The 24,554-nt window shown below is 49.3% G+C and overlaps 1 protein-coding gene across 1 annotated transcript; it reads left to right on the top strand.

Moving 5' to 3' along the window:
• Positions 1 to 2,562: 2,562 nt before the first annotated feature.
• Positions 2,563 to 4,191, top strand: LOC127319530 (leucine-rich repeat extensin-like protein 7). The gene is made up of 2 exons (XM_071822256.1): positions 2,563 to 2,582; positions 2,945 to 4,191. The coding sequence occupies exons 1-2, from the start codon at positions 2,563 to 2,565 to the stop codon at positions 4,026 to 4,028; spliced, it is 1,104 nt and encodes a 367-aa protein (XP_071678357.1). The 3' UTR covers positions 4,029 to 4,191.
• The last annotated feature ends 20,363 nt before the right edge of the window (positions 4,192 to 24,554 follow it).

Raw genomic sequence — 24,554 nt, 5'->3', positions numbered from 1 at the left:
TGATTATGCATGAATGAACAATAATAAATTACATTGGTCAGTAAGCTAGTCCAATTTAGTTTATTTTACCGCGGTGAAGGTCAACGGGATTCCACATAAAATTCAATAGACGAGGAAATGCATTTACTAAATACTAGAATAGAAAAGAAACTATTAACTGTGTAATGCGGTGAAACTAGACCAAAATCAAGTTAACATCTAAATGATGGTGGAGAACTTCCTTTTATTTATACCGCATGCGGTTTTTTCAATAACGACCGACGGTACCGACCATGTTAAAAAAAAAAAAGGAATCTGGCGGCCAACAGATTTACTTCCCAACTTTTTGGGGCCGCCCTGCTAATTGAATGGATAGAATTACTTTCCAAGATAGACAATGCATACCTGTTGCAATCGAGTGAAAAGCGGGGAAGGGCCCGAACTGGAGGTGACTCGACACACAAACCACACCGCCACCTCGCTCAAAATCTCCCTCACTCGTCTATTCTATCTCGCCGCCGGCACTACCCCGCCGGCTTGTTGCACAGATTAGGACACTCCAACTGGAAAACTTGTCCTGCCCGTGGGAGAAAAATGCAACCATCTCCCCTACCACCTGATTCACGTAAAGCCTTCTCAACTGCTCCGTAATTCCAAGCGGCTGGAAGCCTAGGACCGCATGGCAACCTGAAAATAAGAAAGGCTACCATTTGAGTGGAAAATTCATTGCTAGAATTTCCATAGGGGCAGGAAGAGATCAAAATTTGTGTGTGCGAAGAACAGAGAGTAAGCACCCGTCTGCCGACATCATGAAGCCTCAGATCCTTTGCTCGGAAGGAAAGGTTTGTATTAGCTGAACCCAAAAAGAGATAAGAACTATAATGTAACAACGTGTTTTGCTAAATGCTAAGGTTAGTTACACCACCATCTAGCAACGTCTACCGTTTAGCAAACACCACGCCCTTCCGTGTGGCAGATTTTTTTACTAAAGCTTACCGTGCCGAAGACAATGTGTGAAAACAGGTAAAAAATTACACATTACACACGGTGTGGTGCTAGCACCGGCCACAGGCTACCGTCACCGGTGCAATTTGTCAAAAGCAGTAAAAAAGTATAAAATTCTACACAACGGGTGATCACCACCGTTCCAGATACAATGTGTGAAAACAAGTAAAAAACGACACTTTACATACGACCGTCATCGGTCCAATGTGTCAAAAGCGCTAAAAAAAGCTAAAAATCCACAAGACGGCTGGTCAGCACCGTTGCCGATAGAATGTGTGGAATGATGTAAAAATGGTGTGGGAAAGTTGTGGCAGCATTTTTTCGTGCATGCGATCACGGAGCTCAAACGGCCGTTTAGTGAAAGTGCTCCTGGGTATTTGATCTGGACATGAGTTGAATCAGAACTCCTTATATCCAACGGCTGCTACCCTGTGCATAGCTACCACCCTTGGTAGAAAATCCGCGTCGATATATATATATATATATATATATATATGTATATATATATATATATATATATATATATATATATAGGACATATTCATGCTACACCCGGGTGTAGTTACTCCCACGTGTGTTTCACACAATCTAGGTAGTATCTATCATACCGAAGAGTATATACATGTAGTATGAAGTATATAAGAATATTTTGGTAGTATATATACTACTTTGTAGGTAGTATGTACACTTTTTTACGTACACTATTTTTTTACGTATAAATATGCATGTATTTTGTATATATAGTGCAAACTATGGGTGTATTTAATTTTTTTCACCAAAGTTGGTATGGAGTATCTTAGATATAGTGTACGAACGTACTCAAACCAATAAAGTATGTTATATACTTCCGTATGGTAGTATATGAGACATGGGTGTAGTTACACCCAGGAGTAGGAAGTATTTATCCTATATATATATATATATGGGAAATAGCCACATGACTTGGTGCATAGCTGTGCACACCCCCCAAACCGTTGATCTACACCATTGTTGATATAGAGAGCATGCATGTGGGCTGAAGATTCCAACGCCGGCAGGATTTTCCGTCACACCAAGAGCATGTCTCATGCACCGTACGTCTTAACCAACACATGCATGCCTTTAACCGAAACAAAAGAACACACACGTTGTTGCATGAGAAACCAAGCAGCTCACCACATGCAATACGTACCACAGGAGTTGTGGAAGGACGGTCCAACAAGCAAGAGTCTCCACATGCTAAGCTAGGTAGGCAATGAAACCTGGGAAATCCATGCGCGTGTTTTGAGGCATATAGATGATTGTTTGATACAACAATTGTTTTTTTTTTTTATCTTAGATGATACAAGCAGTTACACATGCAAATTTTTCAGACATCCTGTGTTGTATGTTGTTACGGCATGTCTCGCCACTATTTTTTGAAAACTGAATCGGACGACCATACTGTGGGAAGCAGGTGATCGCCCTGGGCTCAAGGACTAGTCTAGCACATGATTTGTTAAGTTATGTAGCGTTGCGACACACACGAAATAATAAAGCTGCAAGCTCATCCCATTGGGGGATGCATGTGTGTGTTGGAGTAGGTTTAATTTTGGAGCAATGCCGTTGCATGAAACCTGGTAGTTTTCAGCGTGGAACCATCGCGGTATCTCAAATGCATTTGTGTCCTTTTACGTTTCGCCAGACGCAGCACACACAAGCCAGAGTTCTCTAGCCGAAGCCTTTCATGCTCGACGCAGTTCTGCACAACATTTCTTGCTCTAGTAAACCAGTTCCTGCTCACACTACGGAGTTACATCCTAGCCACTTGCTGATATCCAGGAATACCCCAATCTCACCCCTTCTTCCGTTTCGTGTCCAAGCAGGACGAGTAGCGGATCAGGAACATGGATCGGGCGGAAAGGCCGACCAGTCGGAGCAAACGGCGAGGGCGGTGATGACTCGAGTGGCAAACAATCAGCCCAAATACGGGAACTCAGAGTTGCTTGTCGCCGCTGCTCCTTGCCGCCGTGCTCCTCCTCTCCGTCGCGCTGCTCTGCTCGGGCCACCCGCCGGGCTGCCCTGTCCTGCTGCCGACGCAGACGGCGGACAACAACCCGCAGCTGCAGCGCGCGTACGTGGCTCTCCAGGCGCTGAAGAAGGCCGTCACCGACGACCCCAAGAACCTGACGGAGGGCTGGTGTGGCCCCTACGTGTGCGCCTACTTCGGCGTGTTCTGCGCGCCGTCACTCGACGATCCCTGCGCGCGCTCGGTGGCCGGCGTGGACCTCAACCACGGCGACCTCGCCAGCATGCTCCCGTTTGAGCTCGGCCTCCTCACCGACATCGCCGTCCTCCACCTCAACTCCAACCGCTTCGCGGGTGGCCTGCCGGACTCCCTCCCCAAGCTGAGCCTCCTCTACGAGCTAGACGTCAGCAACAACCGCCTCTCTGGCGGCTTCCCGCAGCACATCCTCTGCATCCCCAACGTCAAGTTCGTGTTCAACAACCTGTGCGGCCCTGTGCCCCCGGCCATCTTCGACAAGAAGATCAACGCGCTCTTCATCAACAACAACCACTTCGACTTCGAGCTCCCGTACAACTTCGGCAACTCCATTGCCTCCGTCATCGTCCTCGCCAACGTCCGCCTCCGCGGCTGCATCCCCTCGAGCATCGGGCGCATTGGCGGCACGCTGAACGAGCTCGTCCTGCTCAACTCCGGCATCAGGTCCTGCATTCCGCCGGAGATCGGGGCGCTGCGCAAGCTCACTGTGTTGGACGTCAGCTTCAACCAGCTGCAGGGCCAGCTGCCAGAGTCCATGGCCGGGCTGCGCTCCCTCGAGCAGCTTGACGTGGCACATTCCGGAGGGCATCTGCGCGCGCTGCCGCGGCTCTCCAACTTCACCTACTTGTTCAACTACTTTTGCGGCGAGCCAGAGCGGTGCGCGACGCTCCGGCGCAACGACGACCGGCAGAACTGCATCGCTGGCAAGCCCGACCAGCGGCCGACGGACCAGTGCATGGCGTTCCTGCACCGACCACCGGTGCACTGCGACGGGCACGGATGCTTCGCCCAGCACTACTGATGCTCGATCACCGCGGTAATTGTTAGAGTATTGCGCGCTTGCAGTGGCTAGATTGTGGAATTGATTTGGTGGTGGTGTAAAATGGATGGATTGACGGATCGATCCAACAGGGTGAATCCGTACAGAGATTTCAGTCATAGCATATATATACACTGTAATTTTTTTTGGTTATTTTTCGGGATTTTACAGAGAGAATGGTAATAATGGAATTGTAGACATACCACATGATACAAGATTATTACCCACTGATATTATTGATTGGTCTATTAGTAGCATAGTAGCATTTTATTGGTTCATACATTGGTGAAAAGTGGAATACTGCAAAGTTAGCAACTAGATTATTGCTTGGCTTCCTTGGCTTGAAAGGGAGTTAACATGAATGATGATGCAACCACTTCCAAATTACAATATATATTTAAGAATCTCGATGGATAGATTTGTCCTCTCCAATCATGAAGAGTTGGAAGCAACTACAACCATAGGTGACCAAATGGCAAACTGTATCAACCTCGCCAGCCGTCTGCCACAATGTATTTGTTGTATGTAGGGAAATTAAAATGCCAACTTGCCCATAAAACTTCAATAGTGGTGGTACTAGGTCAGAAAGAGGAAGAGCCTGACATCTCAACACTTGTCAGCACAATTTTGATACATAGTAGCAGTTTGATAACAATTAGCACCACCCCTTTACCCCCTTTACCTTTGTGCATGAACGGGATGGTCATGATTCGGCAGGGCACATGCATGCACGAAAGAGATGCGTGGCCAACCTCAGATTGGTTTCCAGGCTTAACAATACCATAATCAGCACAAAGAGGCATCACGACGCAACACAAAAATCAGCCAGAATAAGGCGTGTAGTCCCTTGTCAGCCAGTTTAAGAAGTGGATGCTCTTGTTACATGTTTTATCTTGCCTACCAACGTCACGCACTAAAACTCGTGGCACTCAACTACATCAAACTATACGTGTTGTTTTTCACCCATGCAAAGTGCATGCGCTTTTGACGGAAATGCATGCCGACGTTAACTGCCAAAACAATGTGAAGTATCCAAAGGCACCAAGTCTCAATCATGCTCCCTATATCTAACGGCTGAACATGTGTGCACAGCTAGCCATCCGGTTATAAAATCCGCGTTGGGAAATAGCCACATGCCTTGGTGCATAGCTGTGCACAGGTCCTAAACCGTTGATATATACCATTGTTGATATAGAGAGCATGCATGTGGACGAAAGATTCCATAGCCGGTAGTAAATTCCGTCACACCATGAGCATTTGCTATGCAACGTCTTCACGGCATGACCTGAAACCCACACTCGTTGCATGTAAAATTAAGCAGCACACCCAGGCCCGGTCCTGAGATTTCAGGGACCCGGGGCGAAACGAAAATCTAGGGCCCTACAAGTCTCAAATACGGAATAATTATTTATACACATATACATGAAATGATACCAATTAACATTTAGAATCTACATAAGCAATATTGACATCAAATATTATACTTGTTGTTTCAAAAATTTCTAGTATTTCTAGATATAAAGTTACTAATGATGGTATGTTAATAATTCACGTACTCCCTCCATTTTAAAAGGATGTCATAGTTTGTAAATTTAGATATATGTAAATGAGTTAGATACAGTAAAATTTGGATAAATCGCTAGATACATCTAGATTTAGGTAATTCTACGACGTCTTTTTCGGTACCAACAGCATATGTTTATATTTTTTCCAAGCCGGTCCCACTGGATCGAATTTCATTATCATCAGATAACGAAATACAACGTTAAAGGCTCAACAGCCAATATCCAAGCAAAGTTAAAAACAGCAGGAGGGGGGAGAGCGCCTGCTAGTGCTAGTGTTTGAGATGGACTTAGGGGTTCTACACATGTACACCCTGCATCAGCATCAACGAATACATCCCTCAACCAAAGAACTACAGAAAAACGACCTCCAGCAGCAGAAACTTGTGATAAACAAAAGCAACTGCAAGTGCAATCATGCGGCATCTTCATTGAGTATATGTTTATATGATGGTCTTCTTTTTGAGACAATGATGATTTTATTTTAAAAGTCACTAATGATAATAGTTTACGGATCCCAGCGTTCTGCGACGGATTAACTAGCCAAGTACGACTCTCGTTTCTCGTGCCAAAAAAAGAATTCCGCACTTCAAAATACGATTAGTTTGTAGAGCGTCACTTCTTAAATTGTTTTCTGTGAGTGATGTGCGTGTATGACATGCTATATCCTCCATGTAGAGTATTAATTACCTCAACAGGCCCCCACGCACTTAATCTCCCCACAGCTAATTAAAGGAAAAAAGCCCAAACTGATTAAGAAAAAAAAACCCAACCTAACAAAAGGGAAAAGGATCATCCAGCCCACTAGGAATAACGCTTCGTCCACTCCTCCTCATCTCCTGAACGACACGAGAACTCTGCTCGCTCTAATGGCGCCACCGGACGAACCTCTGCTGCATACTTAGCTTGCCGGGACTTTGGGCCCCCCTTGGGTTTGGGGCCCGGGGCGGCCGCCCCGCCTGCCCCCCCTCAGGGCCGGGCCTGAGCACACCACATGCTAGCCTGGTGCTGCTTTTGCAGGCGTTGTGGATGGATGTCTAAACCAGCAAGACTCTCCACATGCTAACGCTGGTAGTCAATGGTCCATGGAAAATGCATGTGTGCGATTGAGCCATACAAATCTTTCTTTTGCAACAACAATGGTAACTTTCAGCAGAATGATACAAGCAGCCACACATGCAAACATTTCTGGTACGTTTTGTTGTCTCTCGTTACCGCATGTCCCGCCTTTGTCTTTTCGAAATTGCATGGTCCACTCATACCATAGTAGACAGTGCAGGCAAATGCATGTGTGTGTTGCAGGCTGTCTTCTGCATGGATCAACGCCATTACAACGAAACCTGGCAGAATGATACAATGTTCGCACCATCGTTTTATTGTTTCCGTTCGTTCCACAGCCATTGTATTTCCGCGTCTCAACGGAGGAACCAGCAAAAAAGACTCCTTTTTGAAACCATCGTCTTGCCCACCCGTTTTACTCTACTCTGAATCTAGCACTCCACAAGCAATGAAATCCTTTTTTTTCAAAATAGGCGTAGTAGATCTGCCAACCTCACCGCCTCGCTGCCTCCTTCTTCCTCTCTGGTTGCGGCGGCGCCTCAACCAAACCACGCATCCGCCCCTCTCCTTCTATATACTTCCCCTCGGCCATCGGGTGCAGCGACGCTCTGTGGATGCCGCCGTACGAGCGGACACCGGCCAGGAGAGAAGCGTGACTGGAAGCAACAAAGGGGTGCGCTCCGGTAGCGGGGCATAGTGGTGCAGTGGCGGCGAGTGAGCGGCCCGTGAGTCTCTCCTCGCCAGATATGGCCCCCGCTCTCGGCTCCGCCACGGGTGGCTCGTAAACTTCGGCCCGGCCTACCTGAGCAGAACGCAAGATTTTCCAAGTGGAGCTACCGCCTACCAGGCATGACCGCATGAGGTACAGCCGGTCTGCCGGTGTCGCAGCTCGCTCGCGTCTTGCCATCACCGCCTCCGCGACAGACGCTGTCGTTGCTCAAGCACGTCTCGTCGGGCGCCCTACCCCGTGGAAGTAGCCCGTTGCAGCTCGTGCGTGTCTAGCCGGCTCGCGTCTTCGACAGCCGATGTCACCACTCGCGCGCGTCTTGCCGGCCCTGTCTTCGTGACAGACATCATCGCAGCTCCCGTGCGTATCGCCGGTCCCGCCTCCGCGACAGCCGGCATCGCAGCTCGTATGCGTCTCGCCGGCCCCGCAACTGCCCATCGTAGCTTGGTGTCATGTCTCGTGCTTGGCTAATCCTGGGCGCCACGCCGCCATTCTCCTTCTTGCACCGGCACCAGCGCCGGCCATGCGCGCCACCCTTCTCTTCTTGCACCTAAATTTTGTTGTTTTTAAAATTTTGTTGCTGACAATGAAATACCGAATTATTCTTGTTCCTTATGTCATTCTTAATATGGAGCATTTGGATATATTGATACTGATTCAGTTTAAAGCCAAGCGATTTTTAGCATTTAGGTGCCAAAACTTCTTCGGGTTGCTTATGATGAAGATGAACACATTGTTGCCAGAATAAATAGTTATATTTTTTGCTTTGCTTTCGTCTAACCTCGGAAGAAATGTCCAGGAGGGCACCTTGTGAATTTGCGCAGTAGAAAAGGTGCATATGATTCTTGTGATTTTGCGTAGCAGGAAAGGTTCCAATGATTCTTGTCATCTTCTTTTGAAACACCTTCTGAGTTCTGATTCTTTTGACGGGAAAGGTAGGGAACGGGGCACCTTGTAATATTTTTATTACTATTTCATTTACTTGCCCGCAGGATGCACGAACCATTTTGATACTTGTCTACGATGAGACGTGGTGATCACTTTCGTCTTTCATGATTATGAAACGCATCGTCACCGTCTTGCCTACACAAGCAACGGCTATGCATCAAAAAAATTACTTCATTTGGGGCAGGACGATGGACATGCACTATACCTGTCTCAGCAAAACCGTGCATGCATTCACGTCGCGCCGAGGGTAGTTGATCTTACCGTGATGTTTTTGCTCATCCAAGCTAGTGCTTAAAATGAGTTCAGCTATACGAGTCTGTCTTGCCTCCTCTGCATTTTTTTGTGAGTAACATGTTTGTCCTGTTTGAAAAGCAGCTAGATGTCATGCAAACGTACGAAAGGCGGCAGGCAATCCACGCGTGCAACTAAAGCGGGCGCACCAAGATTCACGCAATTAATTTTGCTGGATAGTGATCACCAGCCATAGGACTTGATTCACTCAGTGCAGGCAAGTGTACCGAGTTGAAAAAAACGCTCCGCTCCTGCGCGTCGCTCCCGCGGGCGACGCCAGGGGCGAATCCTAGCTCACGCGTCCCGACCTCCCCCCTCCCTCCTCCTCCGCCGCCGGCAAGAGCCGCCGGGGCCCTGCGCGAGGCAGGCGCGATCGGCGGCGGTGCACCTAGGGGCTTGTGGAGCTCGGTCCGGCGGCGACGGCTGTTAGACTGTATATAATACGGAGTAGTTGTACATTGTCTGTACATTGTCTGTAATCGTATTGTACACATATTGTGTACCCCTCTATATAATGAGATAGCCGCACCCACGTTTAGGGTGTCGAGCAGTTGCCCCATACACGTTTTACATGGTATCAGATTAGGTTTAGGTCATGATGTCTTCCGCTGCCCTTGGCTCGGCCGCCGCCGCCGCCCTGTCGGTACCTGCTAGCGCCGGCGCCGCGCCGTCGCCTTTCCCTGCCGCTCCTGCCTCGCCGTTCCTGGCGTCCCAGCCTCTTGCCTGGGCGCGCTCTCGGCTGCCGTCGTCCACGATGGCCGCAGCCCATGCTGCGCCCTCGATCCCTGCTGGCTCCGTTCCGCCCGACCCCGTCGTGCCGATCGGATCTTCCGCTCCCGCCGTGCCGCCGTCGCCTGGTGGTCTTCCGCCTCCGTCGCAGCCGTATGGCGCCCGTCTGCCCTCGTACTATGGGCAGTACGGTGCCCATGGAGGGTGGCCATCTGCCCCGCCATCACTTGCCTATGCTGCTCCAGGAGGTTACGGCGCCCCTGCACCAGGAAGCTGGCCGCCCGCCCCATCTACCTACGGCGCCCCTGTACCGCCCGCATCGGCTCCCCATGGCACTCCTGCCTACGGTGGCTATCCGCCGCCGTCCTATGCTGCACCTGGGAGGTGGTCGACCGCCCCTCCACCTACTGCTGCTGCTCCCTCGACGGATCTGAGCGTCTACGCGCCGCCCCGCTTCCCGCCGGCACCACCTCCACCGCCGCCTCCGGAGCACCCTGGGAGTGCCTCTGGACCCTTCTACTTCGCCCATCTCATACCGGTGAAGCTCAAGGTGGATAACTACCTCGCTTGGCGCGCTCAGGTGCTGCCCCTTCTTTGCAGCCGTTACTTGGAGGGCTACGTTGATGGCACCTACCCGTGCCCCTCGCCGTATGATCCGGCGTACCATGCTTGGGTGGCCCAGGATCAGGCCATCCTCTCTGCCATCCAGTCGTCGCTCACGGAGAGTGTGTCGTCGCTGGTTATCTTTGCCGCCACGTCTCGGGAAGCGTGGGGCGCTCTGCATGCAAGCTTCGCGTCGCAGTCTCACGCGCGGGCTCACGCCATCCGCACTCAGCTTGGCGAGGTTAAGCTGCTCGACCGCTCCGTTACCGAGTACTTCAACAAGGTCACGGGCCTCGCTGATACCCTTGCCGCCATCGGCCAGCCGCTCCAACCCGAGGACTTCACCTCGTACGTCTTGAACGGGCTGGACGAAGACTACGACAACCTCTGCGAGAACATCGATGCTCGCGAGACTCCTATTCCGCCGCGCGAACTCTATGCGCGCCTCCTTGCGACGGAGCAACGTGTCAAGAAGAATCATGCTGCTCCCTCGACGGCAAACGCTGCATACCGTGGTGGTGGCAAGAACCCCAAGACACCTGCGGGTGGGGGCAAGCCGCCGGCCTCTCCGTCGCCGACTCCGCAGCCGTCGCCCGCAGCGCCCCCCCCCCCCCGGCGTCACCACTGGGGGCCGCCCGCGTGCTTGTTGCCCCTGCTGTGGAGCTCAGCAGGCCTGTCAGCTGTGCGGTCTGGATGGGCACATCGCCTCGCGCTGTCATCGTCGCTTCAAGCAGGAATTTCTGGGTATTGGCAACAATGGCAAGGGGAACGAGAAACAGGTGGCCCTTGCAAGTCATGAGCAAGGTAGCACTCCATCGTACCCCATTGATCATACTTGGTACATGGATACGGGAGCCACAAATCACTTGACAAGTGAGATGGGGAAGCTCTCCACACAGGAGCCGTACCGCGGCAATGATCAGGTTCACACCGCCAATGGAGCAGGTATGCATATCTCACATATTGGTCAGGCTTCGCTTCTTGCACATAATTCTAAGACCTTGCACCTTCTCAATGTCCTTAGAGTTCCTTCTGCTACACGTAGTTTGTTGTCTATTCCTCAACTTACTCGTGATAACAATGTGTTTGCTGAATTTCACCGTTTCTCCTTTTATATTAAGGATCTGGACACGAGGGCCGTGCTTCTTAGAGGTCGTCTACGCCATGGGCTATATGCGCTTGATGTGCCGTCCGCTCCTCAGGCTTTCAGCGGTGTTCGTGTGTCTTCCACTCACTGGCATGCGCGTCTTGGTCATCCTGCTACACCCATAGTTCGTCATGTTCTCCATCGCCATGAGCTCCCAGTAGTGTCAAATAATAATGCTGTTTCAGTTTGTGATGCCTGTCAACAAGGCAAGAGTCATCAGCTTCCTTTTTCAGATTCGAGTCGTGTAGTTACAACTCCGCTTGAGCTTATTTTTTCTGATGTGTGGGGTCCTGCCCAAACATCTGTTAGTGGTCACAATTACTATGTCAGTTTTATTGATGCTTATAGTCGGTTTACTTGGCTTTATCTTCTTAAGCGGAAATCTGATGTGTTCGATGTTTTTCTTCAATTTCAAGCACATGTTGAGCGTCTCCTTAAGCACAAAATTGTTCATGTTCAGTCTGATTGGGGGGGCGAGTATCGCAACCTTAATTCCTTCTATACTAAGCTTGGGATTTCTCACCGTGTAGCTTGTCCTCATACACATCAGCAAAATGGCGCCGCCGAACGTAAGCACCGTCATGTTGTTGAGACTGGCTTGACTTTGCTCGCTCATGCCTCCGCTCCTTTCCGTTTCTGGAGTGATGCATTCTTTACAGCCTGTTTTTTGATCAATAGGCTTCCTACACGACTCCTCAAGATGAAAACTCCACTAGAACTCTTGCTTAATGAAACTCCCGATTACACTTTTCTGAAGGTCTTCGGGTGTGCATGTTGGCCTCACCTTCGACCATACAACAAACACAAACTCGAGTTTCGGTCTAAGAAGTGTGTCTTTCTCGGGTACATTGCTCTCCACAAAGGGTACAAATGCCTCCATGTTCCGTCTAACCGAGTCTATATCTCTCGTGACGTCGTGTTTGATGAGAATGTGTTTCCTTTTTCCGCACTTCCGACCACCACCATCGCCTCCGATACACCTATGCATTCATATTTACCGTTGCCTGACCAATTTGTAGATGCTGCACACTCTCCTGCTTTGCTACCTAATCATGCTGCAGGTGTTGGCCGCGGAGCGCGTCTTCAACTTCTCGAGGAATCTCCGTCGTCCACGTCGGGCACGCCGGTGTCTGGACCGCCTGATGGTCACGTGCATGTGCCATGCACGCTTGACGTCGATCGCGGCGGTCTGGCGCCCTCTGTCCCAGCTGCATCATCCTCGTCGCCTGGCTCTGCCCCGGCCTCCATCCCCGACACAATGCCGGCTTCTGCAGCTGGCTCCACGCCGGCCTCTGTGACGCCGCCTGGGGCTCCTGCGTCACCCGCGCCCTCTCTGCCTGGGTCGCCGTTGCCCAGCCCTGCGTCACCAGCTGCCTCGCCTCCTGCCTCTCCTGTGGTGGACACCTCGTCTCCGTCGCCATCATCGCCCGACACGGCATCACCACCTGCCCCAGCACCGGCTGCTCTTCGCCCTCGTACGCGCAGCCAGGCTGGAATATACCGCCCGAAAACTCGCACTGATGGGACTGTCGCCTGGATTGCATCATGCGTTGCTCAAGCTGAGGCTGACCCTACTGCAGAACCCCGCCACTTTCAGGCTGCCCTTGGTATTCCTCATTGGCGATGTGCTATGGAAGAGGAGTTTCAGGCACTTCAGAAGAACAATACTTGGCGGTTGGTTCCTCCTGTGTCTGGCGTCAATGTTATTGATTCAAAGTGGGTTTTCAAGGTCAAGAAACATGCTGATGGGTCTATTGAACGCTACAAGGCTCGGTTAGTAGCCAAGGGCTTCAAACAGAGGTATGGACTTGATTATGAGGATACATTCAGTCCAGTTGTCAAACCCACTACCATTCGTTTGCTCCTCTCTTTGGCTGTCATGCGAGGGTGGTCATTGCGCTAGTTGGATATTCAGAATGCTTTTCTGCATGGAGTCTTGGAGGAGGAGGTCTATATGCGTCAGCCCCCAGGCTTTGTTGATCCTACTCGCCCTCAGCATCTCTGTCGCCTCGTTAAGGCGCTCTATGGTCTCAAACAGGCTCCTCTTGCTTGGCATGCACGCCTTAGCTCTGTTCTTCGGGCTCATGGTTTTGTTCCCTCTACTGCCGACATGTCCTTATTCCTTCTGCAACGTCCTGAGGTCACCATGTATCTGCTGGTCTATGTTAACGATATCATTCTTATCAGCTCCTCAGATTCTGCTGTTGATCGTCTCTTGTCAGCTCTGAGTGGTGTCTTTGCTGTGAAGGACCTAGGCACGTTGCACTACTTCCTTGGATTGGAAGTCTCGAGGTCTTCTGCTGGATTGTTTCTTACTCAGCATAAGTATTCTCTTGATTTACTACGCCGAGCTGGTATGCTAGAGTGCAAACATGCCTCTACTCCTATGTCTGCTACTGACCGACTGTCTGCCTTTGATGGGGATCTTCTTGCTTCTGAGGAAGCTACTGAGTATCGCAGTATTGTTGGTGGTTTACAGTATTTGACTATCACCAGACCAGACATCTCGTTTGCAGTCAATCGTGTGTGTCAGTTTCTTCATGCTCCCAGGACTACACATTGGTCAGCGGTGAAGCGCATCTTGCGCTATATTCGTCTCACTGCCTCATATGGGTTGCATCTGCAGTCTGCATCGTCTTTGGGTCTTTCTGCATTCTCAGATGCTGATTGGGCTGGCAACCCTGATGACAGGCGATCCACGGGGGGCTATGCGGTCTTCTTTGGACCTAACTTGATCGCCTGGAATGCTCGGAAGCAAGCTACAGTGTCTCGTAGTAGCACTGAAGCCGAGTATAAGGCAGTTGCTAATGCCACAGCTGAGATCATATGGATACAGTCGTTGCTGAGAGAGTTGAGGATCCCTCAAGGACGCCCGCCTGTTCTTTGGTGTGACAACATCGGTGCTACATACCTGTCATCGAATCCGGTATTTCATGCCCGAACGAAACACATTGAAGTTGACTATCATTTTGTAAGGGAACGCGTTGCTCAGAAGCTACTCCAAATCAAGTTCATCTCTTCTAAAGATCAACTTGCTGACATCTTCACGAAGCCTCTTCCGCTGCCTCAGTTTGTAGGTTGTAGGCGCAATCTTAACTTACTTTGTACCTCAGGATATAGTTAAGATTGAGGGAGGGTGTTAGACTGTATATAATACGGAGTAGTTGTACATTGTCTGTACATTGTCTGTAATCGTATTGTACACATATTGTGTACCCCTCTATATAATGAGATAGCCGCACCCACGTTTAGGGTGTCGAGCAGTTGCCCCATACACGTTTTACAACGGCGAGGCTTGGCGGCGGCTGTTCTCGGCGGAGGTGCGGGCTGGCGCAGCGTATGGCGGAGGGCGACGACGGAGGGCGACGGCGGAGGAGGCTGCTGGCGGCGACGGCCCGGGTTTGGGCCAGGCGGGCCCCAATCTAGGCCAGGCTTGCCGCGTCCAGGGCCAGGAGGGCCGTGGAGGTAACCAGCGCCGGCGGGGCTCCTCCCAGGTTGCACCGACGTTGGTGCCAGACCTAGGCCAGGTGGGCCCAGATCCGGTGGTCCTCGGCAGTACGGTTGCGTGGTCCATCTTCTGTCCGGGAGGGCCAAGGTGAGGCTCTTGCTCGAGTTTGGTGGCGAGTTCTTCGATGCCGACAACGTGTTCGGCTTGACCGGCGGCATGGCGGCGTCGACAACGGCGCGGCTCTGTCCCCGGGCATCGTGGCAGGGGTGCTTCTTGGCGGCGGTGCGTGGTCTCGGCCAAGGCCGTTTGCGAGGAGTGAGGTTGCGGCGACGCCGCTCATGGTGTCTGGTTAGCACGTGGCAGGTCGATGGTGGCAAGGGTTGGTCCGGCCCGGTGCTGCAGGTGGATGGCGACGGTGACCTAGGCGTAGCACTGTGGTGGCACGGCTAATGGGGCGTGATCGAGGCCTGGCAGGCGGCCGGACCTGATTTAGGCCACATTGGCCATGCTACTGCGTCCGGACGGCGGGCACCTCGGGTGTCGGAGGGTGGTTCCTCTCCCTTGGGCTGTCGTGTGCTTTGATGGCTGCTGTCAATGGTGCCTTCCTACCCTGCCCAATTTGACTTGCGGCGTGCTGGTTAATCCATGGGCTCGAGTGCGTGGGGATGCCGGGGCGGCGGCCCTGGAAGGTGGACTGCGTGGTTGGCTCTTCGGCGGGCAACGCGGCGGTGGTGGTGGTCTCTCTCTTCGGTCATGAGGATGGCGTGGAGCGGACGGTGGGGGATCCTGGTGTTGGCGGCGTTTCGGCCTCGGCAACCCCCAGATCGTGTTTGGGATGCCCAACTTAGGGACAGCGGGCGGCTGAGTTGTCGGGCGTGGTGTGTGGATGCTTCCGGGCGAAAGCTCAGCGCCTCGGCGCCAACGACGGCGGTGCCTGCGGGTATCGCAACCCTCTTGGGGGCGTCGTTGTGAATATCCGCCCCACGGTACGGCTCCGGGTGAAAGCCCCTGACCTCATGGTCTCGATGGCGGCGGCGCAATGCGTCGTTTTCCCTCTTGGGGGCGTCGTTGTGGAGCCCCGTTTTGACTTGGTCTCGCATCAATGTCCTCGTGGCAACTTTGGGGTCTGTGTGTTCTTTTTTGATTTTCTTTGATCTGCTTTGTAAGAGGTTCTCCTCTCCACCTTGTATCGGTTCGGCCGTTTCGACTTTATTTATAAAGCGGGGCGAAAGCCTATTTCGAGGTGGACTTGATTCACTTGCCTACTCGTGATGTTGTTGCTGAGCCATGCTAGTGTTCAAAATTGGTTCAGTTTACACGAGTTTGCCTTGCCCCCTCTGCACCATTTTTTTTGTATGTTTGTGAGAATCAATGCAAGTAAGATGCATTTGTTTTTTTTTTTCAAAAAAAAAGATGCATTTGTTTTTTTTTTTTTTGAAAGCAGCCGGATGCCATGAAACCTGATAAAGCCGGCAGCCAGTGCCTCCATCCTCCATGAGGTCGCGCCAAGTTTGGTTTCCTCTAATCGTGCTACCCAACCGAGCGACGTGCTACCCAGCCGAGCGACCAAGGCAGACGGTGTTGCTTTTTTTCGCTGCATAGGATGTTTTGGAGATAGCAGCTTTTTCGTCCTCATCATACGAGCCACCACCTAGTTGGAGAAGGTTCCCAGGGACGATGTAATCAAGATTTAAGTGGCAGATAGGAACCAGCCTCCAGTTCTCATCCAATGGACATCCAAATCCATGCTATACAATCATGCCTAAAACAACTACCGCGTGTGTAGATCTATTGAACAACAGCATCATATAACACCACTTAGCGCTCGACGGTGCTACGTGCTACAGGCTCTTTGTTTAGTGGATCTTTGGGTTCCTCTCTGATTAGTGGAAGAAATAATCTCAGAAGTGAGAGGCGCAAGCTTAGCAGCGAGTGGATCGAGCGTCGGAATTAGCAGCCCTCTACTGTTGTGTATATTTGCTCAGCTCAGCAGCTGCAACACAGGCGACCGAGTGTCTCTGGCAGCCGACGGTGGGGAAAATCCTAGCAGATCGATGTCAAGCTAGCCAAAAAAAAAAATGCGTGTAGGCTTTTGTTAGAAATTTTAAGAAGTGTATGCTCTTGTCAAACAGGAGAAGGGGTGTAGGCTATTTTTTCACATTTGTTTCTCTTGCCTGCAAACGACACGCGCTAAAATTCATGGCACAAAACTACATCAAACTACACGTGTTGTTTCTAACCCATGCAAACTGCATTCGGTTTTGACGGACATGCATGCCAACGTTAACTGCCCAGAACATTGTGACGTATCCAAATGCATCAAATTTCAATCATGCTCCCTATATCTAATGGCTGGACATGTGTGCACAGCTAGCCCCGATCAGGCGTCCATCTTTTGGGGAATTTTATTTTTTCCCCTATTTACTTGGTACTTCTACAACTTTCCCTAGTTTACTTTGACAATTATTTTTTGCCCCACATTACTTTAGTCTTTGATTTTTTGCCCCTTTTGAATTATTCTAATTTATTTCTATTGTTTTGAGGATAAGGCTACAACTTGAGGACTATCATACCCCTAGCTACTTCTTCTCTTCACACCGGCACGGCCGGCCATGTCCTAGGACCCGGCTAGATGCCTACGGAAGAGGAGCCGCAAGACGCATATGACGCGCAGTCGAGGACGTCCGAGTCAAGGTTGGGGCGCGCCAGCGGGAACCAGCATGAGGCGTGTACGGAGAGGGGCGGACGGGGGGGGGGGGGGGGGGGGTCCTAGAGGGTGGCGGCGGCGTCGAGCTGTTGAAGGCCGACCGTCAGGCGGGCGTGGCCGTGGGGCGGCGGCATCGATCTGCTGAAGGCCGAAAGCAGGCAGGCGTGGCCGTGGGGAGACATGCGGCCACGCGGTTGCACACGAGATGGAGAGGAGAGGCGACGTACTATATGGGTACTGTGGCGCTAGCGACGGCAGCGAGCGGGAGGTGCAAACGGCGGCAAGGAACTGGCGTCTCGAGCGAGAGGAACGAGGAATGGCGGTCGCTCGCGAGGTCAGCAGAGAAGGAGCGAGCTAGGGAAGAAGGCAATCACGTACATGCAATTGTGCCTTGTGCGTACATGATCAGCCGATCAGGCCATGGAAGTTTTTTTAACAGGGAAGGCCCCGAAGGCCCAAGAAGCTCCATTAATCGGTGGGCACAGTTACAAACAGGACCTTGGCTTTAGCAGTAATAGCACAAGAGTCCTGGAAAGTTACAAGAAGGACCTCAGAAAGAAAATAGAAAAAGCAATCAAGTCCTTCTTCTCCACCGCATCGCTGAATCAAACTCAGACAACGGTTGCTGGCGATGACGCCGGGGACTACGCCACTTGGTTCGTCGCCAGGATGGATCACTGCGCTGAGCTTGCAGATCTTCCACCATAGCCCTAAGGCGTGGAGGAAGTTGATACTCCCCGGAGTAGAAACTGTTAAGGAACGACGAGGCCCCCTTGGCCAAAGAAAGCGGCGGCGGAAGTCGTCGGCGCTTGGGATCCGCCGCAGACCGAGCTTCATGGCACCCTGATGACCCACAAGTATAGGGGATCGCAACAGTCTTCGAGGGAAGTAAAACCCAATTTATTGATTCGACACAAGGGGAGACAAAGAATACTTGAAAGCCTTAACAGCAGAGTTGTTAATTCACCTGCACCTGGAAACAGACTTGCTCGCAAGAGTTTCTCAGTAGTAACAGTTTTATAGCAGTAGCAGTAGTGAAATAACAGCAGCAGAGTAACAATGACAGCAGTAGTGATTATAGTAAACAACAGGATTAAAATACTGTAGGCACAGGGATGGATGATGGGCGTTGCATGGATGAGAGAAACTCATGTAACAATCAAAGTAGGGCATTTGCAGATAATAATAAAACGGTGTCCAAGTACTAAACAATCCATAGGCATGTGTTCCGTATATAGTCGCACGTGCTCGCAATGAGAAACTTGCACAACATCTTTTGTCCTACCAGCCGGTGGCAGCCGGGCCTCTAGGGAATCTACTGGATATTAAGGTACTCCTTTTAATAAAGTACCGACGCAAAGCATTAACGTTATGTGAACACATGTGATCCTCACATCACCGCCTTCCCCTCCGGTTGTCCCGATTTCTGTCACTTCGGGGCCTCGGGTTCCGGACAGCGACATGTGTATACAACTTGCAGGTAAGATCATAAAACAATGAATATCATCATGAAACAATAACATGTTCCTGAGATCATGGCACTCGGGCCCTAGTGACAAGCATTAAGCATAACAAGTTGCAACAATATCATAAAAGTACCAATTACGGACACTAGGCACTATGCCCTAACAATCTTATGCTATTACATGACCAATCTCATCCAATCCCTACCATCCCCTTCAGCCTACAACGGGAGAATTACTCACACATGGATGGGGGGAGCATTGCTGGTCGATGGAGAGGCGTCGGTGGTGATGATGGCGATGATCTCCTCCAATTCCCCATCCCGGCGGAGTGCCAGAACGGAGTTTCTGGTCCCGAGACGGAGTTTCGCGATGTGGCGGCGTACTGGAGGGTTTCTGGCAACTTCGACTTCCTTTTTCGCGTTTTTAGATCGAAACCTTTAAGTAGTCCAGAGGAGGGCGTCGGAGGCCAGCCGAGGGGGCCACACGCTAGGGCGGCGCGCGCCCCCTCCAGGACGCGTCGGCCTAGCGTCTGGGGGCCCTGGGCCTCCCCCAGGCCTGCCCTTCTGGCTCCGTGAGTCTTCTGGTAAAATAGGCCCTTTGGTATAAATTCCGAGGATTTTCCCAAAAGTTGAATTTCTGCACAAAAACAAGACACCAGAGCAATTCTGCTGAAAACAACGTTAGTCCGTGTTAGTTGTATCCAAAATACACAAATTAGAGGCAAAACAATAGCAAAAGTGTTCGGGAAAGTAGATACGTTTTGGACGTATCAACTCCCCCCAAGCTTAGCTTATTGCTTGTCCTCAAGCAATTCAGTTAACAACTGAGTGCGATAAAAGAACTTTCACGAACACATTTGCTCATATGATGTAAATATTCTCATGATATGGCTAACACTTAGACAGTTCATAATAAGATACATGCAAATAAGATCATCTAATAGCTATGTCAATCATGGAAAGGTACCAACAATTAATAATAAGCATCATGAATCATGTCTATAAGCAGGATTGCAATGTTCATAAAAGGGTATGATAAAGTGGTATCTCACTTGCCCGAATTTGAACAGCAAAACATAAATGCCCAGGCACCTCTGAGGTTCATAGAAAGACTAGAAATAGAGATCGTCAAAGATAAAAGCATCAAAGTTATACCACAGTCAATCATATTTTGGGACAAGCATATTATACTAAGAATGACAGTTGTGCTCTCAAGAAAGTGCTCAAAGAAAGGATGGTGACACAACATGAAAGTAAAAGATTGACCCTTCGCAGAGGGAAGCAGGGATTAACATGCGCTAGAGCTTTTCATTTTTTAAAAAGGAGTAAAATTATTTTGAGAGGTGTTTGTTGTTGTCAACGAATGGTAATGGGTACACCAACTACCTCGCCAACCAGACTTTCAAGAGCGGCTCCCATGAAGGACGTTATTTCTACCAGCAAGGTAGATCATCCCTCTTCTCTTTTGTTTACACATGTACTTTAGTTTTTATTATGAGTGACACTCCCCCCAACCTTTGCTTACACAAGCCATGGCTGACCGAATCCTCGGGTGCCTTCCATCAATCTCATAACATGGAGGAGTGTCTATTTGCAAAATTAAGTTGCTTACTGATGAATCAGAGCAAAACATGTGAAGAGAATTATTAATGAAGTTATTAATTGGGGCTGGGCACCCCGTTGCCAGCTCTTATTATGAAAGTCCGTCAAAAGTAAATGACAAGGTTGAAAGATAAACACCACATACTTCCTCATGAGCTATAAAACATTAACACAAATTGAGAAGCATTTTGAAGGTTTAAAGGTAGCACATGAGAATTTACTTGGAATGGTTTGAAATGCCATACATAGGTATTTATGGTGGACACTTTGGAACAACTTGGTTTTCAGGGGTTTGGAAGCACGAGCAGCGTTCCCGCTCAGTACAAGTGAAGGCTAGCAATAGACTGGGGAGCGACAAATCAACAGAGCAGTCACTGTCATAATCATGCTTGCGGCAAAATAAATTAATGGAGGCATAAAAGTGATACAAGAACTCTGAAGCAAAGTAAATCATCGAGGCTTAATTGACTTCTGTTCAGTCATATGCATGCGTGAGCATGTGCCAAGTCTATTCAAATGAATTATTCAGAGGAGGATACCACAATGTCATACCTACTTATGAATAAAACAATGCAAGCAAACATCCACGACATGCTACTCATATAAATAAATTGGAGCTAAACATGAGAGATCATGAACTACTAGACTTTCTTAAATGACATATACCTCACATGAACCAACTAAGCATGCTCACATGGATGAGTATATGTACAAAAATGAAAACAAATAGAGTTCATACCAGCCCCTCACCACAGCCGAATTGTTGTAGATCATCATTATTGCCTTTCACTTGTGTAGCTTGGATAATATGAAATGAAAACCACGCTCCAGCCACCGAAGACCATTGAACTCAAAATGAACTTTACAAAACCAAAGAAGAACAGCAAATATTTTTGGTGTTTTCGAATTTGAAACAAGAACAAAAGGAAACAAGCAAACAAAGCAAAATATTTTTGGATTTTCTTATAGCAAACCAACGATAGCAAATAAGCAAAATAAATGCAAGAAACCAAAATAAGCAAAGGGTGAAGAGAAACAACAGAAATATTTTTGGTCTTTTTGTGTTTTAGGAAAGAAACAAAGCAAAAACAAGAAAATGAAAACTAGAAAAGTCACATAAACACAAAGCAGCAGGAATTTGTCAAACTTGACAGCAGTACAGTAATCGATTTTTTAGAAATTCTTCCGCTGCTCAGCTCGAAAAGTGTTCAACTAATGAAAGTTAGATAACAACCTGGGGAACATGCACAAAAATCGGCTTCGCAAAATAACGCTTTGACTGTTTTTGAGAATTTTTTTGGTAACAGTCCAGAATCTGTTTTCAGGCAGCACTTCCCCAAATATCATCTCCCTCTTATTAGAAAACCACTCAAAGAAACTAAACAAGTATATACAAGTATCCAGCAACCATAATATGCAAAGAATGAGTGATGCCGGTATACCCCCCCCCCCCAAAGCTTAGGCTTTTGGCCTAAGTGGAGTTCAATCCCATGGTGCCCATGAAGTAGCACCTCCGTAGTATGAAGATGGATCATATTCCGGGTATGTGCTGGAAGAAGCACCTGGATACGTGACGGTGTAGTCGTAGGAGGGCTCGGCGTCCTCGGAGTCATGCTGCTGGTGGAAGCCTTGTATCTTCATTTTCTCATCCACCTCCTCCTTAGAGCGCAACCATGGTTTCCTGTCAACACTGAACAAATCTGGCTGTGGCAAAGGGATTTCTGTCTCATCCCCGTCAGCAAACAACATTCTATAGACCATATTATCTGAACTAGAGTCAGCTGTAATAAATTGATGGCTCTTCATAGCAGCAATATCAAGCCTTATAGGAGTTAATTGCACATTAGTAGGATCAAGAGGAAGTTCTAGATGTGCTAAAATGCGTGATGCAATAATTCCTCCAAAAATAGGCCCCCTGTTAGACAAGCGGCGAGCAATAAGAGCACCAAGATGATAAGGTGTCTCTCCAGTGAGTGCAGCAATTAAGAAAGCAAGATGATAACTAGAAATATTGCTAGTGTTCTCCCTACCAAGAATGCTAGTAGCAATGTAATAAGCAAAGTATTTAATGGCGGGGAGTTGGATGTTTCTTATCTTGCCACGCTGAATGGTGCGGCAATCATCGTTGGTGATCTCTCGATAGAGCTCCAGCAAGGCCCTGGGGTTGTCCTCAATCCTCTTCGCTGTACCTACAGGTCACGGTGGGCAAAAAACCGATGACCGAAGACCGAAACCGAAAAGACCGAGACCGAACCCGAAAAGACCGAGACCGAAATAACTGTAGGATAACGTTGCATAGAAAACAAAAATTTTCCTACCGCGAACACGCAATCCAAGCCAAGATGCAATCTAGAAGACGGTAGCAACGAGGGGGTATCGAGTCTCACCCTTGAAGAGATTCCAAAGCCTACAAGATGAGGCTCTTGTTGCTGCGGTAGACGATCACTTGCCGCTTGCAAAAGCGCGTAGAAGATCTTGATCACGATCGGTTCCGGCGCCACGAACGGGCAGCACCTCCGTACTCGGTCACACGTTCGGTTGTTGATGAAGACGACGTCCACCTCCCCGTTCCAGCGGGCAGCGGAAGTAGTAGCTCCTCTTGAATCCGACAGCACGACGGCGTGGTGTCGGTGGCGGTGTAGAAGTCCGGCGGAGCTTCGCTAAGCAAACCGGACAATATGAAGTGGAGGAGCAAAGCTAGGGTTTGGGAGGGGGTGGCCGGCCACTCAAGGGGGGCGGCCAAGCTATGGTCTTGGGGTGGCCGGCCCCCTCCCTTGGCCCCTCATTATATAGGTGGATCCCAAGTGTTGGTGTCCAAGTCTTCGAATAAGACCCGAAACCAAAACCTTCCATAGGAGGGGGCAAACCTAGCCCAACTAGGACTCCCACCCAAAGGTGGGATTCCCACCTCCCATGGGAGGTGGCCGGCCCCCTATGGTGGAGTCCACTTGGGACTCCACCCCCACTAGGGCTGGCCGGCCATGGAGGTGGAGTCCCTTGTGGACTCCACCTTCCTTGGTGGTTTCTTCCGGACTTTTCTAGAACCTTCTAGAACCTTCCATAGAACCTTCCGCGACATTTTATTTCACATAAAATGACATCCTATATATGAATCTTATTCTCCCACCATTCCGAACTCCTCGTGATGTCCGGGATCTCATCCGGACTCCGAACAAATATTCGAACTTCATTCCATAATTCAAGAACTACCATTTCCACATCCAACTCTAAGTGTTTCACCATACTGTTCGAGAACTATGCGGACATGGTTGAGTACTCACTCCGACCAATAACCAATAGCGGGATCCTGAGATCCATAATGGCTCCCACATATTCAACGATGACTTTAGTGATCGAATGAACCATACACATATATTACCAATTCCCTTTGTCTCGCGATATTTTACTTGTCCGAGGTTTGATCTTCGGTATCACTCTATACCTTGTTCAACCTCGTCTCCTGACAAGTACTCTTTACTCGTACCGTGGTATGTGGTCTCTTATGAACTCATTCATATGCTTGCAAGACATTAGACGACATTCCACCGAGAGGGCCCAGAGTATATCTATCCGTCATCGGGATGGACAAATCCCACTGTTGATCCATATGCCTCAACTCATACTTTCCGGATACTTAATCCCACCTTTATAGCCACCCATTTACGCAGTGGTGTTTGGTGTAATCAAAGTACCTTTCCGGTATAAGTGATTTACATGATCTCATGGTCATAAGGACTAGGTAACTATGTATCGAAAGCTTATAGCAAATAACTTAATGACGAGATCTTATGCTACGCTTAATTGGGTGTGTCCATTACATCATTCACACAATGACATAACCTTGTTATTAATAACATCCAATGTTCATGATTATGAAACTAATCATCCATTAATCAACAAGCTAGTTTAAGAGGCATACTAGGGACTTCTTGTTTGTCTACATATCACACATGTACTAATGTTTCGGTTAATACAATTCTAGCATGATATATAAACATTTATCATAAACATAAAGATATAAATAATAACCACTTTATTATTGCCTCTAGGGCATATCTCCTTGATCTCCCACTTGCACTAGAGTCAATAATCTAGATTACATTGTAATATACCTAACACCCATGGCATTCTGGTGTTGGTCATGCTTTGCCCTAGGGAGAGCTTTAGTCAACGGATCTGCTACATTCAGATCAGTGTGTACTTTGCAAATCTTTACTTCT

Source organism: Lolium perenne, chromosome 6 (genome assembly GCF_019359855.2).
Source record: "Lolium perenne isolate Kyuss_39 chromosome 6, Kyuss_2.0, whole genome shotgun sequence".
Taxonomy (NCBI): domain Eukaryota; kingdom Viridiplantae; phylum Streptophyta; class Magnoliopsida; order Poales; family Poaceae; genus Lolium; species Lolium perenne.
Note: the sequence above shows the minus strand (reverse complement) of the source record. Positions and strands in the feature narration are given on the sequence as shown.